The sequence below is a fragment of the Garra rufa genome, chromosome 13 (assembly GCF_049309525.1).
Source record: "Garra rufa chromosome 13, GarRuf1.0, whole genome shotgun sequence".
Taxonomy (NCBI): domain Eukaryota; kingdom Metazoa; phylum Chordata; class Actinopteri; order Cypriniformes; family Cyprinidae; genus Garra; species Garra rufa.
Window position 1 is genome coordinate 4,448,186 of NC_133373.1, and position 16,849 is coordinate 4,465,034.

Genomic DNA, 16,849 nt, shown 5'->3' on the forward strand with positions numbered 1-16,849 from the left:
AAAGCATGTTTAATTATTACAGTGAAGACGCAGTTTTATTTTACATTTAAATAATTACATTCAATTTCTGTAGTATTGTTAGACTACTTTAGACTTGCATAAAAAGTATTCAGTATTTTTTTTTCCAATTGCATCTTTTTTTCTGTTGTTCTGCTATCTTTAAATTAATCACTACTATAAAGTTTTGGACCCAGTCATAATCGTAATTACAATATTGACCAAAATAATCGTGATTATGATTTTTGCCAAAACCGAGCAGTGTTATTTACTTGGCAGTACTTGGCAATAAACCTCCTAGTTTTCATCCAAAATATATTAAAAATTGTGTTCCAAAGACGACATGGGGTAAGTAATTAATGACAAAACTTTAATTTTGGGGTGGAGTAACCCTTTAAGATGCACTTATAAGCTTGCAAAACCGCAAATAGCCTTCCTGCACTGTAGTGTAAGGCACCTTTGGACACACTAGAAATGTTAGCGTTTATATGAAGGATGGTCAAAATACAAGGCCGCAGTGAAATTCACTCTCTGGAATGTGTTTAGACCATTATTACCCCTTTTACAGCCCGTTATGAGGCCCAGGAATGCCAGCGCCCAACCCTTGTGACTCAATCGCAGGTGATTTGTTTTCACCTCACGCTGAGGGAGGATCCTGTGACAGGTTTAAATGGAATTTAACAGCTTTAGAAGAGTGCGCAATCGCAATAGATCAAAGTCCCACTGATGATGCTGACATTTACTACAGGGTGGAGAACGTGTGTGGATTTTACCTTATAAAATGATATGATTTATTTGTTTTTAGTAGATCTATCTATTCATTAATAGTAAATGTGTGAATGTCACCAATATAGTAATGTGACAGTATTAAGTTGCCCTGATTTCCTTTAATTTGAACATGTGTTTCGTAACTCCATCAGCACGTACCCTCTGGTAGATGTTTTAGATGGTTTCTTTCAGCAGACAGCAACTGAAGGTCAGGTGCCCAGGACATGCATTCCTGTTTTCCACTTGGCAGGGTCCTAGTGCCTATCCGGTCCTTCTTTAAAATCACAGACAGGCTCTCCAGAGCATTGCTTCCCACCCAAAGGTGCAGAAGATGCTTTAATTTAACATGACCAAAGCTGAGAGGAGCCAGAGAACGCAGGGCATTATTGGATATGTTCAAGGAAACCGCAGTTGCTGGGATGTGTTTGGGAATCTCAGTCAGACCCAAAGAAGAGCAGTTCAGGAGAGGACCGCGTTGGCACAGGCAGGGAACAGGACAGGCGGAGGTGGGGAGAGAATGTGTCCCCCAGAGGTGGAGGAGCAACACTGCCACACCAAGCACTGAGCTGGAAGCTGACATTATAGTCAGCCCTGAAAGATATAGAAATAACAGATTGGAGAAGTGATGACAATATGGCATACTCAAATTTGTATGGTACAATATAGATGCATTGTGTAGTAGAAATTGGAGAAAATCTCCCTCATGAAACTCACTGCTGCACCACAGAATCGATCATATGTATGCACAGTCAAGGAAAGTATAAATTATTAAACACCAATCCTTGCAATCACTTGCCTATAAGCTTAAGTAAAACCGTTTTCACAGATAAACTGTATGAAAATATATATAGTAGATAAGTTTAAAACTAACCTTCTAGGGTAGCAATTCTCCACTTGTCTCAAGCAATCTTCTGTTTGTAGCTCTGGATTATTACCAACAAAACACTGAGAGCGACTGAGAAATTCTTTGACTTTAACTCCAACTTCCCTAAGATCAAAGTCTGAATAACATTATGGCACCCGAGACACACACACACACACACACAAAGAACTAAATTTGTACAATCACTCACTTGCCTGAGTTAATGTCTTACTCGGGTTTGCTCCCTCCCAGCACTTTAAGGAAATAAAAATCAATAACATTTAACAAAGAAATGCTATTTAACACTGAATAATAAATAATTAAATTAAACAGTGAAAAATTTGCGAATTTAATTGCTGTCAGATCATTGACCAAAATTAATAATTTACAAATTAGTCTCGGTCGATGCATGATATAGTAAGCAACACTAATATTTGTGATCCTGGAGCACAAAAACAGTCTTGAGTAGCATGGGTTTATTTGTGGCAATAGCCAAAAATACATTGTATGGGTCAAAATGATCAATTTTTGTTTTATGCCAAAAATCATTAGGATGTTAAGTAAAGATCATGTTCCATTAAGATATTTTGTAAATTTCCTACCATAAATAACTAGTAAAGAACTTAATTTGGACAACTTTAAAGGTGATTTTCTCAATATTTAGATTTTTTTTGCACCATCAGCACTGCAAAAATGCTTTTCTTACTTAGATTTTGTCTTGTTTCCAGCCAAAAAATCTAAAAAGGATTTTCTTTTTTGAATCAAGAAGTAAAAATTATTTTCTTGTTTTCAGTAAAAACAAGTCAAGTGCATTTTTGCTTGAAACAAGCTAAATAATCTGCCAATGGGGTAAGAAAAATAATCTTGTTTTCTGTTTGAAATAAGATTATTTTTCTTACCCCATTGGCAGATTATTTTGCTAACTCGCTTAATTTTGACTTGTTTTTTTTTTTTACTGAAAACAAGAAAATAATTTTTACTTGTTCTTGATTTAAGAATTTTTAGATATTTTGGATGGAAACAAGACAAAAAAATCTAAGAAAAGCATTTTTTGCAGTGGATTCCAGATGTCAAAATAGTTGTATCTCAGCTAAATATTGTCTTATCCTAACAAACCGTGCATCAATCAAAAGCTTATATATTTAGCTCTTTTTTCCGGATGATGTATAAATCTCAATTTCAAAACATGGACCCTTATGACTGGTTTTGTGGTCCAGGGTTGTTATCGTTGACATAGATTATGTTTTTCTGAGCATCTGAGTCCTAACAATCACAATACACATGGTTTTTCAATCAAAACCGCATTTGCCTTTATTAACAAAAACACTGCAATATAAGCATTTTCCTTTTCATTTAAAATATTTGTGACTTCCCTTCTCACAATGTTGAAACTATCTAAAACCAAAGATGATCAGATAATTTCAGATTAACTGAGTAACCCATTATTGAAAAGAAAGCCACATCTGACGGTTAGACTTGTTTAAGAGCAGATGATTTTTAGTTTGGACATCACAATAATATTCTGTTCAGAAACAATAAATACCACACATCACCCAAATGAATCAGTTCAAGATGGTTATATTGCACAAAAGATCACACTCAGATAACTCAATTATATATCATAGAAGTTTCCTGTTTTTATCTTATCAAAAGATAACATGGTACACACCTCTGAACATGTCCCTAATTTTTGAGAACGTGATTGTGCACTATAATACAGGCCTTGAAAATATGTTCCAGAAGTGATGTGTCTCTATCCACTGTTTCAGGATCAGACTTAACATGTGACTTAAAGCAATAATTCACTTGTCATTCAAGATGTTCATGTCTTTCTTTCTTTAGTCGTAAAGAAATTGTGTTTTTTGAGTAAAACATTTCAGGATTTTGCTCCATATAATGGACTTCTATGGTGCCCCCGAGTTTGAACTTCCAAAATGCAGTTGTGCAGTTTTTTAGAAAATAACCCACCGTTTTGCTAGATAAGACACTTCTATCCTCGGCTGTGATTGTTTAGAGCCCTTTGAAGCTGCATTTTGGAAGTTCAAACTCGGGGGCACCATAGAAGTCCATTATATGGAGAGAAATCCTGAAATGTTTTCCTCAAAAAACAATTTCCTTACGACTGAAGAAAGAAAGACATGAACATCTTTAATGACAAGGGGGTGAGTACATCATCTGTAAATTTTTGTTCTGAAAGTGAACTACTCCTTTAATTACTCACCCTCATGACGTTTCAAACCTGTAAGACCTTTGTTCATCATTAGAACATTTCATCAAAAGTATCTTAATTTGTCTTCCAAAGATGAACAAAGGTCTTACAGGTTTGGAAGGCTGAGTAATTAATGACAGAACTTTCATTTTTGAGTGAACTATCTCTTTAAATCAAGTTGGTGTGCCGATCCTGCTTCGGAGAAAACAGAGGTTATTACAAAAGAAATAAAAAGCATAAAATCATGACCAAGTAAACATTAGAGATATAAAAAACCAACCCTGAAAAAAAATCTTAATGACATCTGAGCTGTTTAATAATATTGGCCACTTTAAATCCACTCTAAAAGTCTTCTAAAGCCACACAGAACTAGTCTTTTAGGTTTATGAGTGACATACTATTTTAACATTTGTATCAGTCAACACCCCTCTTTTTATGTGTCCATTTGATGGTTATTAATGACAGGAGGGGATAGTAAAAAGAGCTGCGCAGAAAATCACTGAACTCAATTACTGTGCTACGATACAATATATAAAGCACATGCAGTGAAGGCTGAAAGTAGGCAGCTTAAAGGCCGCTGTAAAACACTGAGGTGAGCCAATGATAATGCACAGGGAGATCTCAGCCATTAAAGAAAACCGTATTGTTTGTGCTGGGTCGGATTTATGATTATAAGAGAGCCATTATGATCAGAGGTAATGTGTGTATGTGTGTGTTTGTTCCTAGACCTCTAATAAAGCTGAGTGGGTGTGTTTTTTGTATATTGCGTCTTTATTATTAATAAACTATTGTCCAGTTTTTAAACGAAAAATTAATCTTTTGGCAGCTCACTCTTAATGTTCACATGAAGGCATTAATGAGCATGTGTATGTGTTTTCCAGTGGTATTCCTTTGTCTTTCATTAGTGTGCTGCTCCACACGGATTGTCGGACGTTTGGCAGCCCATGTTGGAGTATTTGACCTGCACTTTGAATAGCGTGCCGTCTGCACACATGCACAGTTTATACCTCTCCAGCCCCTCATCGAAGTACAGATCTCCCCCTAAAGAGGAGTTTGGTATACGTGAAGGACTGAACATCACTGAGCCATTCAGAATAATGCTGTTTTCCTGCACACAAAATAGAAAAAAAAAATGTACACACTTATTTATACCACAAACTTTTCACCTCCTTTCAGAATCTGCAAAATGTTAATTTTACCAAAATAAAAGGGGTCATACAAAATGCATGAATATGATATTTCACAAAAAAGATGTTTACATTTAGTCCACAAGAGAAAATAATAGTTGAATTTATAAAAATGACCCAGTTCAAAAGTTTACATCCCTTTGATTCTTAACACTGTGTTGTTACCTGAATGATCCACAGCTGTTTTTTGTTTAGTGATAGTTGTTCATGAGTTCCTTGTTTGTCCTGAACAGTTAAACTGCCTGCTGTTCTTCAGAAAAATCCTTCAGGTCCCACAAATTCTTTGGCTTTCCAGCATTTTTGTGTATTTGAACCCTTTCCAACAATGACTGTATGATTCTGAGATCCATCTTTTCACACTGAGGACAACTGAGGGACTCATATGCAACTATTACAGAAGGTTCAAACACTCACTGATGCTCCAGAAGGAAAAACCATGCATTAAGAAGAACAAAGGGGGTGAAAACTTTTTGAATTTGAAGATCAGGGTAAATTTAACTTATTCTGTCTTCTGGGAAACATGTAACTGTCTTCTGTAGCCTCTGAAGGACAGTACTAAATGAAAAAAAGAAGATAATATTTAGAAAAAAAAAATCTACACATCTCCATTCTGTTCAAAAGTTTTCACCCCCTGCTTTTAATGCATGGTTTTTCCTTCTGAAGCATCAGTGAGCGTTTAAACCTTCTGTAGTAGTTGCATATGAGTCCCTCAGTTGTCCTCAGTGTGAAAAGATGGATCTCAGAATCATACAGTCATTGTTGGAAAGGGTTCAAATACACAAAAATGCTGGAAAACCAAATCATTTGTGGGACCTGAAGGATTTTTCTGAAGAACGTGAGCAGTTTAACTGTTCAGAACAAACAAGGAACTCATGAACAGCTATCACTAAACAAAAAACAAACACACACAGCTGTGAATCATTCAGGTAACAACCGAGTATTAAGAATCAAGGGTGTGTAAACTTTTGAACGGGGTCATTTTTTATAAATTAAACTATTATTTTCTCTTGTGGACTATATGTAAATGTATAGTATGTGAAATATCTTAGTCAGGTCAGTACTAAATGAACAATAACATGCATTTTGTATGATCCCTCTTATTTTGGTAAAAGACAACATTTTGCAGATTCTGACAGGGGGATGTAAACTTTTGACCTCAACTGTATACACTACTGTGCAAAAGTTTGTGGTCAGTAATGGCAGCATAACTGTTTTCTGCATTAATAAATCAGCATATTAGAATGATTTCTGAAGGATCATGTGACACTGAAGACTGAAGTAACAACTGATATCTTAATGAATGATGACCTTATTATAGTATTTATTTATTTCAATGTATTTACTTTTACAAAAAGATGACCTAAAATGAACTTTTAGCTACTTACCGCTTTTAGCTCAATGCCTCCACCCATGCTGAACTCCACGGTTTTGCCCATGATGTAAACTCCCTCGTTGCCACGAATAATGGCCTTACCATCTCCTTTGATAGTGAGGTCAGATGATGCATTGCTGGTGATCTGTAAAGGATGGCAGTGAGTCACTGTACAAACACACCTCATGTTTAACTAATCAAACGAGTGGTCATAAATCTCATATCAAGACTTTTCATATGTAAGATTTGTCTTGACACATAAGTGATATATGTGATGTGATTAGGCGCCACTGCCTGTTTCAATTGAACTTAATTATTCAGGTTTCATAAGATTATGAGTCAGGACTAGGGTTGGGTTTTAACACAAATGTCATAATTTGATTCGATTCTGATTCACAAGTTTGCGATTCAATTGAATTTAGATTTCGATACTGATTAATTTGGATATATATCAGGTACAATAAATGTCAAATCTCTCAACTAATGCTGTAAAATATACATGAGAGTCAGTTGGTAATACATTACTATAATATTGAAGGTTAATATTAACTGATTTGTGTAGAAATGCTTAAATTAGACAGAATTAAGTTTTTATAATAATATAGTTACAATTATATATTTATATTTATATTTCAATTAGTTTTTTAAATATAAAAATTTAAATGTTGGCTGTATTAAAAACTTGACAGATTTATTCAAACATAAATGAAACATTTAATAACAATATAAATTATAATGCATATGTTATATGTGACCCTGGACCACAAAACCAGTCATAAGTAGCACGGGTATATTTATAATAGCCAAAAATACATTGTATGGGTCAAAATGATCCATTTTTCTTTTATGCCAAAATAATTTGGATATTAAATAAAAGTTCATGTTCTACTAAGATATTTTGTAAATGTCCTACCATAAATATGTCCAAACTTAATTTTTAATTAGTTACTAAGAACTTCATTTGGACAACTTTAAAGGGGATTTTCTCAATATTTAGATTTTTTTTTTGCACCCTCAGATTCCAGATTTTCAAATAGTTGTATCTTGGCCAAATACTGTCTTATTCTAACAAACCATACATTACTGGAAACCTTATTTATTATATTATACATCTCAATTTAAAAAAATACCCTTACGACTAGTTTTGTGGTCCAGGGTCATATATGGTGCATATATTTAGCAAAATGCTTTGTTTTCCAAAGCTATGTTTTCCACGACTGCATGATATATTAAACCCATTTAAAATCACAATAAAGTATGATGCTATTGCAAATTCATAAACGCAATGATTCAATTAAATAAAAATATGCGATGCATGTTTAATGCGCTTTAATTTAATTTACAGGCCTGTAGGGTATGTACTTGCGTTCTTATAAACCTATAAAAGCACAGGAGAATACATCAATATCTTTCTCAATATGCTAACTGTTCATCATGATTTCAAAATAAAAGTTAAAGTTAAAAAATTAAGCCCTCACTCTGACTTTTTGAAGTCACATTTTAAAAAAAAATTACAGTAACTGTAGTATTTATGTCATAAAGAAATGTCCAAATTATAAAGATTCATTTGTGGACATTTAATCAAATGTCGTTGAGTCAATATTAAATAAAGATTAGATCGCACTGTAAAGTGTAAAAACAATCGTCAGCCCTCTGCAGCCATTTGTTATAATGCATAATGTACATTAGCTCTACTGTTTTGTTCAATAAAACCATATGATTAGTTGCTTTTGATACTTTGTTTTTAATACTACAAAAATCGGATTCATGAATAATCGTCAGTATAATCGGCTGATACTCGATTACCAAAATGATCATTAGTGACAGCCCTAGAATACTGTAATTTAAACAGAAAGAATTTAAATTCTGAGACTTTGTTTCATATAAAAAGTAACAAAGCACAAAGCTTATTATGATTCTTTGGATGGGAGGAGCACAACAATGTTCCATTCATTAAATGAAAACAGGCTAGACTAGGGCTGCTCGATTTTGGCAAAAATCATAATCACGATTATTTTGGTCAAAATTGTAATCACGAAATCAATTTGAAGATAGCAATACAGCAATAACAACAACAACAAAAAAATCCAACAAAAAAATGAATACTTCTATGCATGTCTAAAGTAGTCTAACAATACTACAGAAATTGAATGTAATTATTTAAATGTAAAATAAAACTGCGTCTTCACTGTAAGAATTAAACAGCTTTGTTTCTTTTTAAAACTACAAATGTCCTTCATTCGAGAGCAGTGAGTGATTTTTCACTTTGTATTTTTACGTTTTATTAAAAGTAAGCGCAGAGACGGCAGAAGGAAATGTATTTGTTGCAGCTTTAAGAGCCACACAGATCCAATATACTGTTACACACGCATTTTCATTCTGAACTGTTTATGATCATTTAAGACATAACTGACAAAAAAAAATATATAACTTTACATGTCGGTGTTCTGCTCCATCCCTGAGCGCATACACAGAACAGCGCAATATTTCTTATGCGCTATTAATACACAACATCAAAGAAACACTAAATCAAGCACGTCCCGTTTAATGAAAGCCACATCATGATTTTGCTGATTTGCATGTGAAATTAGCCTTTTATGGAGGAGCAAAATCGCACCACTGGTAAGGGGGCGGAATGGGATGCATTAATCGTTTAATCTCGATTACAGCATTTTCATGATCGTTCAAAGCAGAAATCGAGATCGAAACTGAATTTTGATTAATTGCACAGCCCTAGTCTAGACTAATAGAGTGGTGGAACTATGACGTCACTTTGTAGGCCGATTGGCTGCTAGCATCGCACTGGTTCCCTCCACAAAAAGGCAATAGGATTTTTCCATAGGCTTTTGGATTATCACAAAAAATAAACTCTGTGTTCAACTATTGTTCGTGAAACTTACACGTTTTGTCCATCAAGATAATCCTCAAAAATATAACTTGTATGAATTTATATAAAATTTAAATAAAAAAGCCAGAACTAAAAAGCTAAACTTAGGCTATAAACGAACTACATCGGTTGCTTGCCTTCGACGTCACCACCACCGTGTTTCCGACAACCTTTTTCAAACTTATTTTTAGAAACATGTTCAGTATAAAGGATTTAATCTATAGATGAATTTTATTCCATGTTACATTACCTTTTCATATAAACTTGAATAAATTCAAAATTAGAGCCAAAATAAAACTAAAACACATTTCGAAATAAGGTCTGTTAAAAGTCAATAAATCCTTGATTAATATGAATATTTTAATTCAAAACGAGTCTCCGCGTAGTATTCAATAAAAATCTAGTGCATGAAATTATTAAATAACAGCAGAGTGAATAGGTTTTTAATTATGGTAAGATTATATGTATTTTAGTGAATAAAGTACCATGTTCCAGCTGTCATTTTGTTAGAGTGGTTACACATCCGTGCTTCTAGAAATTCCTCAATCTTTCTGCTTTCTAACAGCTTCATGTGGCCGTAAACATTAAATTTTAACGTGGCTTCAAGCACTATGCATCGGTAAACTTTCAACGCGACCATGAAAAGTCTCGATTGGTTACATCAGTAATAAAATGAGAATCTTCTACACAAATCTATTAGTTGCTTTTTGGGGCAAAGCAAAACAAACAAACTAACAAAAAACACGGCCTAAAGATAATATAAAACACGGGGAACCGTCTCGGTTTGGTTGATCTACAATTAATTGTACTACAAATTATACTACGTTTAGAAAACATTAATTGATAAACTGTTGTGCGTGATGACGTTCAATGTCTCCAATGGCGCCTGAAGTCCCATTTAGCAACTTGTTAGCAACCGTCTTTTTTAAGAAGCGTAACAGTTTAGAAAAATCACAAGTGGGGTGTAACTGGTGTGGTTTATGTCTTACAATAGAATGTGAAAGTATCTTAAGCTTGTGTTAACTACACACCTTATTTAAAGGAACACTCCACTTTTTTTGGAAATAGGCTCATTCTCCAACTCCCCCCGAGTTAATAAGTTGATTTTTACCGTTTTGAAATCCATTCAGCCGTTCTCCTGTTCTGGCGATATCACTTTTAGCATTGCTTAACATAGATCATTGAATCCTATTAGACCAATAGCATCGCGTTCAAAAATAACCAACGAGTTTCCATATTTGTTGTATTTAAAACTTGACTCTTCTGTAGTTATATCGTGTACTATGACCGGCGGAAATGCAAAGCTGCGAGTTTACAGGCCGATAAAAGTGATATCGCCAGAACAGGAGAACGGCTGAATGGATTTCAACTTATTAACTTCGGGGGAGTTGGAGAATGAGCCTATTTCCAAAAAAAGTGGAGTGTTCCTTTAAGGGTTTTAACCAAAATCCCATTCAAAAAACCCATTGACTACAAAGTGACGTCATAGTTCCCCCACTCTATAGACTCTTGGGTTTAGATTTAATAATCAACATCATTCTGTAAAAGTGCGAATTGAATAAAATTGAGAAATCAATATGTCTTTACCCAACCCTAGTCAGGACTATGAGTGCTGTTGCTTACTCTCTCAGTAGAGGCTTTCTTCACGTTGAGAACCTTGACCTCTTTGGGCAGGTGGAACTCATGGTTCTCAAAGTCAGTGCTAAAGAAAGTGGTCTGAGTGCGGGGGTCAGTGAAAGAGATGCCCAAGTCGCTGACGATAGACGTCTTATCTTCCTCTACGCTCAGCTTGGTGTTGCCCTGCTGGAAGACCACCTGTAACTCACACAGAGAACACCTACATCAATACACTTTCTCAAGTCATCATTCAGAGCACACAGATTTGTTCAAACACCGCTGGACTGACTGGGTTATTGTTGCCAGTGATGACAAGGTCCTGGTCCTTCCTGCCGCCCACAGTGCTCTTGTGTAGTGGATGGACTACGCCCATATCGGCCTTCTGTTTGAAGCGTAGCAGTCCGCTGTCATGAAACTCCATACTTTCACAACCTCCAGGACCGATCCGTATCACCGTCCAGATCACCAGCGTTATCTAGAAAACACACATAATGTACAAGTCTATAAACACTACTCTTCCTAGAGCTTTCAAGCTAGAACCACCAAACTCAGCCCAGCTCTGCAGACTGATCTCACTTTGTGTGCTCTATCTTTTCAGACTCATCCGACTTATAGTTTTCATAAAATTGAAGATTAAAAATCATAAAAATCCCGTAGATTTACATTGACGAATATTCAAATGAGCCAACACTATTCAAACTCCAACTGTCAAAATTCAAATTTAAACTTCCAGAATCCCTTGAGAAACATGCTAACAACTTGTTAATAATGCTGGAAACATGCTAGCAACTTGACAATCATGCTAGAAACATGCTAGCAACTTGTTAATAATGCTGGAAACTTGCTAGCAGCTTGCTAATCATGCTAGAAACATGCTAGCAACTTGCTAATCATGTTAGAAACATACTGGAAACATGCTAACAACTTGCTAATCATGTTAGAAACATCCTGGAAATGTGCTAGCAACTTGCTAATCATGTTAGAAACATACTGGAAATGTGCTAACAACTTGCAGATCATGTTAGAAACATACTGGAAACATGCTAACAACTTGCAGATCATGTTAGAAACATACTGGAAACATGCTAACAACTTGCTAATCATGTTAGAAACATCCTGGAAATGTGCTAGCAACTTGCTAATCATGTTAGAAACATACTGGAAACATGCTAACAACTTGCTAATCATGTTAGAAACATACTGGAAACATGCTAACAACTTGCAGATCATGTTAGAAACATACTGGAAACATGCTAACAACTTGCTAATCATGTTAGAAACATACTGGAAACATGCTAACAACTTGCTAATCATGTTAGAAACATACTGGAAACATGCTAACAACTTGCTAATCATGTTAGAAACATCCTGGAAACGTGCTAGCAACTTGCTAATCATGTTAGAAACATGCTGGAAACATGCTAACAACTTGCTAATCATGTTAGAAACATACTGGAAACATGCTAACAACTTGCAGATCATGTTAGAAACATACTGGAAACATGCTAACAACTTGCAGATCATGTTAGAAACATACTGGAAATGTGCTAGCAACTTGTTAATCATGTTAGAAACATACTGGAAACATGCTAACAACTTGCTAATCATGTTAGAAACATCCTGCTGGAAATATGCTAGCAACTTGTTAATCATGTTAGAAACATGATAGCAACGTAACAACATATTAAACATGTTAGAAACATGCTAGTAACTTGTCAGTCATCCTAATGGCATGTAAGTAACGTGCTTATAATGTTAGAAACATGATAGCTAGTTGCTAATCATGCTAGAAACAGGCTAGCAACTTGCTAGTCAGCCTAAGAACATGTTAGCAACTTGTTAATAATGCTGGAAATATGTTAGCATCTTGTTAATCATGCTAGAAACATGCTAACAACTTGTTAATAATTATGGAAACATGGTAGCAACTTGTTAATCATACTAGAAACATGCTAGCAACTTGTTAATAATGATGGAAACGTGTTAGCAACTTGATAATCAAGCTAGAAACATGCTAACAACTTGTTAATAATGCTGGAAACATGTTAGCAACTTGATAATCAAGCTAGAAACATGCTAACAACTTGTTAATAATGCTGGAAACATGCTAGCAATTTGATAATCATGCTAGAAACATGCTAGCAACTTGTTAATAATGCTGGAAACATGTTAGCAACTTGCTAATCATGCTAGAAACATGTTAGCAACTTGCTAATCATGCTAGAAACATGTTAGCAACTTGCTAATCATGCTAGAAACATGCTAGCAACTTGTTAATCAGGCTGGAAACATGGAAACATGCTAGCAACTTACTAATCATGATAGAAACGTGTTAGCAACTTGTTAATAATGCTAGAAACATGCTAGCAACTTGCTAATCATGTTCGAAACATGCTAATGAAATGCAAGTAACTTAGTAATGATGCTAGAAACATGTTAATAACTTGTTAATCATTCTAGAAACATGCTAGCAACTTGCTAATGACATGCCAATAATGTAAGTAACATGTAAATTATGCTAGAAACATGCTAGCAACATGCTAACAACTGGCTAATCATGCTAGCAACTTGCTAACGACATGCTAGTAACTTGTTAACCATGCTAGAAAAATGTTAGAATTATGCTAACTACATTCTAATCATGCTAGCAACATGCTAATCATCTAATCTGTCTAAAGTTCAAAACTTTAAGCTTTTACAGCTGGTTTAAACTTTCAAGCTAGGCTTTCTCAAGCCAACCTAAAGTTTTTCTTGACAAACTTTTTATCTAGTTTCTTATCATCGATACTGAAAACAGTTGTGTTGCTTCATATTTAGATTTTTTGATGAATATAAAGTATAATTAACAACATTTATTTGAAATTTAAATCTTTTTGTAATACTATAAATATTTTTGCTTTCACTTTTGATCAGTTTAATGCATCCAAAAGTATTTGATGCTCATTTTCGAGTATATCCTATCATATTAATATGACAGATACAACGAAGAACCGATAAACTCACGATGAGGTTGATGAGCGCGAGCAGAAACAGTAGGATGATTATGCCAATGGCAATGATGCCCTTGCGACCCCTCAGTCCTGTTTTGTGGAGTCTCTCCTCTTCGATCGGAACATATCCAGCCTTAAAATTACTGTTGTGCTCTTTATTAACCGATCTGCGCTCGATAGCCTTCTCCCTCATGGACTTCTTCAACGGCGCATTTGGGATTTCCTGTGGATATACCGAAAAAAGATGATGGTACAATTATTGCATAATTACTAGACACTCCATTACTGCTATAAGTGGTTTACTATACAAGAACCACTTTAAAATATGGCAATACTCAAATAATTTGCAATTAGGATATTTTTAGTACCGAAAGCTTGGGATCACTAAGATTTGTAATGTTTTTAAAGACGTTTTTTATGCTCATAATTAAATTTTACATTTTAATTTATTTGATCAAAAATACAGAAAGAAAAGGCAATATTATGAAATATTATTTCAATTTAAATATACTTTAAAATATATTTAAAATAATTTAGTATTCAGTGTCACATGATCCTTTAGAAATCATTCTAATATGCTGATTTATATCAATGTTAAAACAGTTTTTAAAACTGTGATAATTTCTTCAGGATTTTTTGATGAATAAAATGTTCAAAATAGGATTTTTTTTCTATTCTATTCTATTTTTTCTATTCTATTTCTATGAGTCTTTACTATAACTTTTTATCAATTTAACGGAATAAAACTATTAATTTCTTTCATAGAAAGAAAGAAAGAAAAAAATACTGTATATTGTTACAAAAGATTTCTATTTTAAATCAATGCTATTCTTTTTAGCATTTTATTCATCATAAAATCCTGAAAATTCACAGGTTCCAATAAAATATTAAGCAGCAAAACTGTTTCCAACACTGATAATAAATCAGCATATTAGAATGATTTCTGAAGGATTGTGTGACATTTAAGACTGGAGTAATGATGCTGAAAATTCAGCTTTGCATTACAAGAAAAAAATCTATTTTAAAGTATATTAAAATAGAAAACCACTTTCAATTGCAATAATATTTCACAACATTACTGTTTTTTCTGTATTTTTAATCAAATAAAAGCAGCCTTGATGAGCAGAAAACGCTTCTTTAAAAGGAAAAAACCTGACTTTTGAACGTCAGTGTATTTAATTATTATGCCCAAAAAGTACTTGAACCACACTTAAAAGGTATAATTTTTCCAATTAATTTCAATCAAATGTTTTCAAGGTTAATTTTTAGTAGATACATTAACTCAGTAGTAGATATAAATAGAAAGAAAGAAATAACCAGCGGCGTAGTTAAAGGAGTAGTTCACTTTCAGAACAAAAATTTACAGATAATGTACTCACTCCCTTGTCATCCAAGATGTTCATGTCTTTCTTTCTTCAGTCGTAAGGAAATTATGTTTTTTGAGGAAAACGTTTCAGGATTTCTCTCCATATAATGGACTTCTATGGTGCCCTCGAGTTTGAACTTCAAAAATGCAGTTTAAATGCAGCTTCAAAGGGCTCTAAATGATCCCAGCCGAGGAAGAAGGGTCTTATCTAGTAAAGAAATAGTTAAAAAGTATACAAATTGTAATTATTTTTAGAAAATAACTGATCGTTTTGATAGATAAGACCCTTCTTTCCTCGGTTGTGAACGTTCAGAGCCATTTAAAGCTGAATTTTGGAAGTTCAAAAGTCGGGGGCACCATAGAAGTCAATTATATGGAGAGAAATCCTGAAATGTTTTCCTCAAAAAACATCTTTCCTTACGACTGAAAAAAAGAAAGACATGAATATCTTGGATGACAAGGGGGTGAGTAGTACATATCTGTAAATTTTTGTTCTGAAAGTGAACTACTCCTTTAATTTTAACAAGTTCATTAATGATTGACAACACAAAAATGCCAAAATACTTTTTAATTTTCATTTAAACAGCACATATCTTTTATCCTTTCCAACAAATTTATTTTGATTATGCTTAAAATAAATATAATTTCAGTTTAATATTTTATATTTAATTATGTAACTCAGTGTTAGTTTTAAGCATGCTGTAATACTTTTGAAACCAGTATCACAGTGTAATAATAATACTTTGTATAAGTTATTAATAATTTTGAAGCATTTATATATTTTTGGATAGAGCACTATGAGTTACTGAGGGAGTCTGATTTGGGAATATGCAATAAACTAGGCCTATCACAACAATTTCTCACTTTTTTCCGCCAAATGCATCTTCTTTTAGAATTAATGAACAATAAACGAATTCATGCTATTACAGTGTGACGGCTAAAAAAGAAAGCAGTGTTGCTGTCTTCAGGAATGCAGTAGATGAGTCCCTGTGTCTGTATGCCTAAAAATAAATGACACGCAGCACTTTCCTCTGTAATAAACACGAGCGAATGGTTTTATTTTAAAGCTCCAAAGTATCAGCATACAGTATATCAACAGAAAACTACAACCCTGCAATAATGAGTCAATTTTTCCATAAACGGACAGGGTATAATTCGCACAGATGATCGCTATTTATTCACATACATCGCCATAGACATCGTTTGGATTTTAAACTTATTATACATCGCTCGTTTTAACGCTCAGAATCGTTTGGAAAGCATTCGTTTGGACAGAAAACATTCATAATTCAGATTGAAAACAGACCTGCTCCGACGCCATGTTGACCCTCCCTCTCAAGACCACTGCACTGACAGCTTCACTGAGCCTCGGGAGAAACCACTGCGACTGAACCGTTATACAAACATAGACTAACCTCACATGGATTATACGCTTGAAACACGTCTACACTGATTTTTTTTTTTTTTTTTTAATGTAGGCCATGGTGAAGAAAAAACGAAGTACTTTTAAAGGAGCACAAACTAATATGTTTGTCAAAGAGATGGTTTGTTCCTCCGCTATAAAGAGCCAGTTAATCACATAGACTCGCCGTAT

The 16,849-nt window shown here is 34.2% G+C and overlaps 1 protein-coding gene across 1 annotated transcript; it reads right to left on the reverse strand.

The window, feature by feature from the left end:
- Positions 1-2,912: 2,912 nt before the first annotated feature.
- sgcb (sarcoglycan, beta (dystrophin-associated glycoprotein)) lies at positions 2,913-16,650 on the reverse strand. Its single transcript, XM_073816527.1, has 6 exons — positions 16,562-16,650; positions 13,903-14,112; positions 11,189-11,374; positions 10,906-11,097; positions 6,409-6,540; positions 2,913-4,944 (listed from the first exon to the last, which is right to left on the reverse strand). Exons 1-6 carry the CDS (start codon positions 16,574-16,576, stop codon positions 4,738-4,740), a joined length of 942 nt encoding a protein of 313 aa, XP_073672628.1. The 5' UTR covers positions 16,577-16,650; the 3' UTR covers positions 2,913-4,737.
- Between the last annotated feature and the right edge of the window lie 199 nt (positions 16,651-16,849).

Excerpts from the sequence above, each read along its gene's own strand:
- sgcb (XM_073816527.1), bottom strand. Across the intron at positions 11,375-13,902 it reads TCGCGCTCATCAACCTCATC|ATAACGCTGGTGATCTGGAC; the intron begins GTGAGTTTATCG and ends TGTGTTTTCTAG. Across the intron at positions 11,098-11,188 it reads TCACTGGCAACAATAACCCA|GTGGTCTTCCAGCAGGGCAA; the intron begins GTCAGTCCAGCG and ends TGTGAGTTACAG.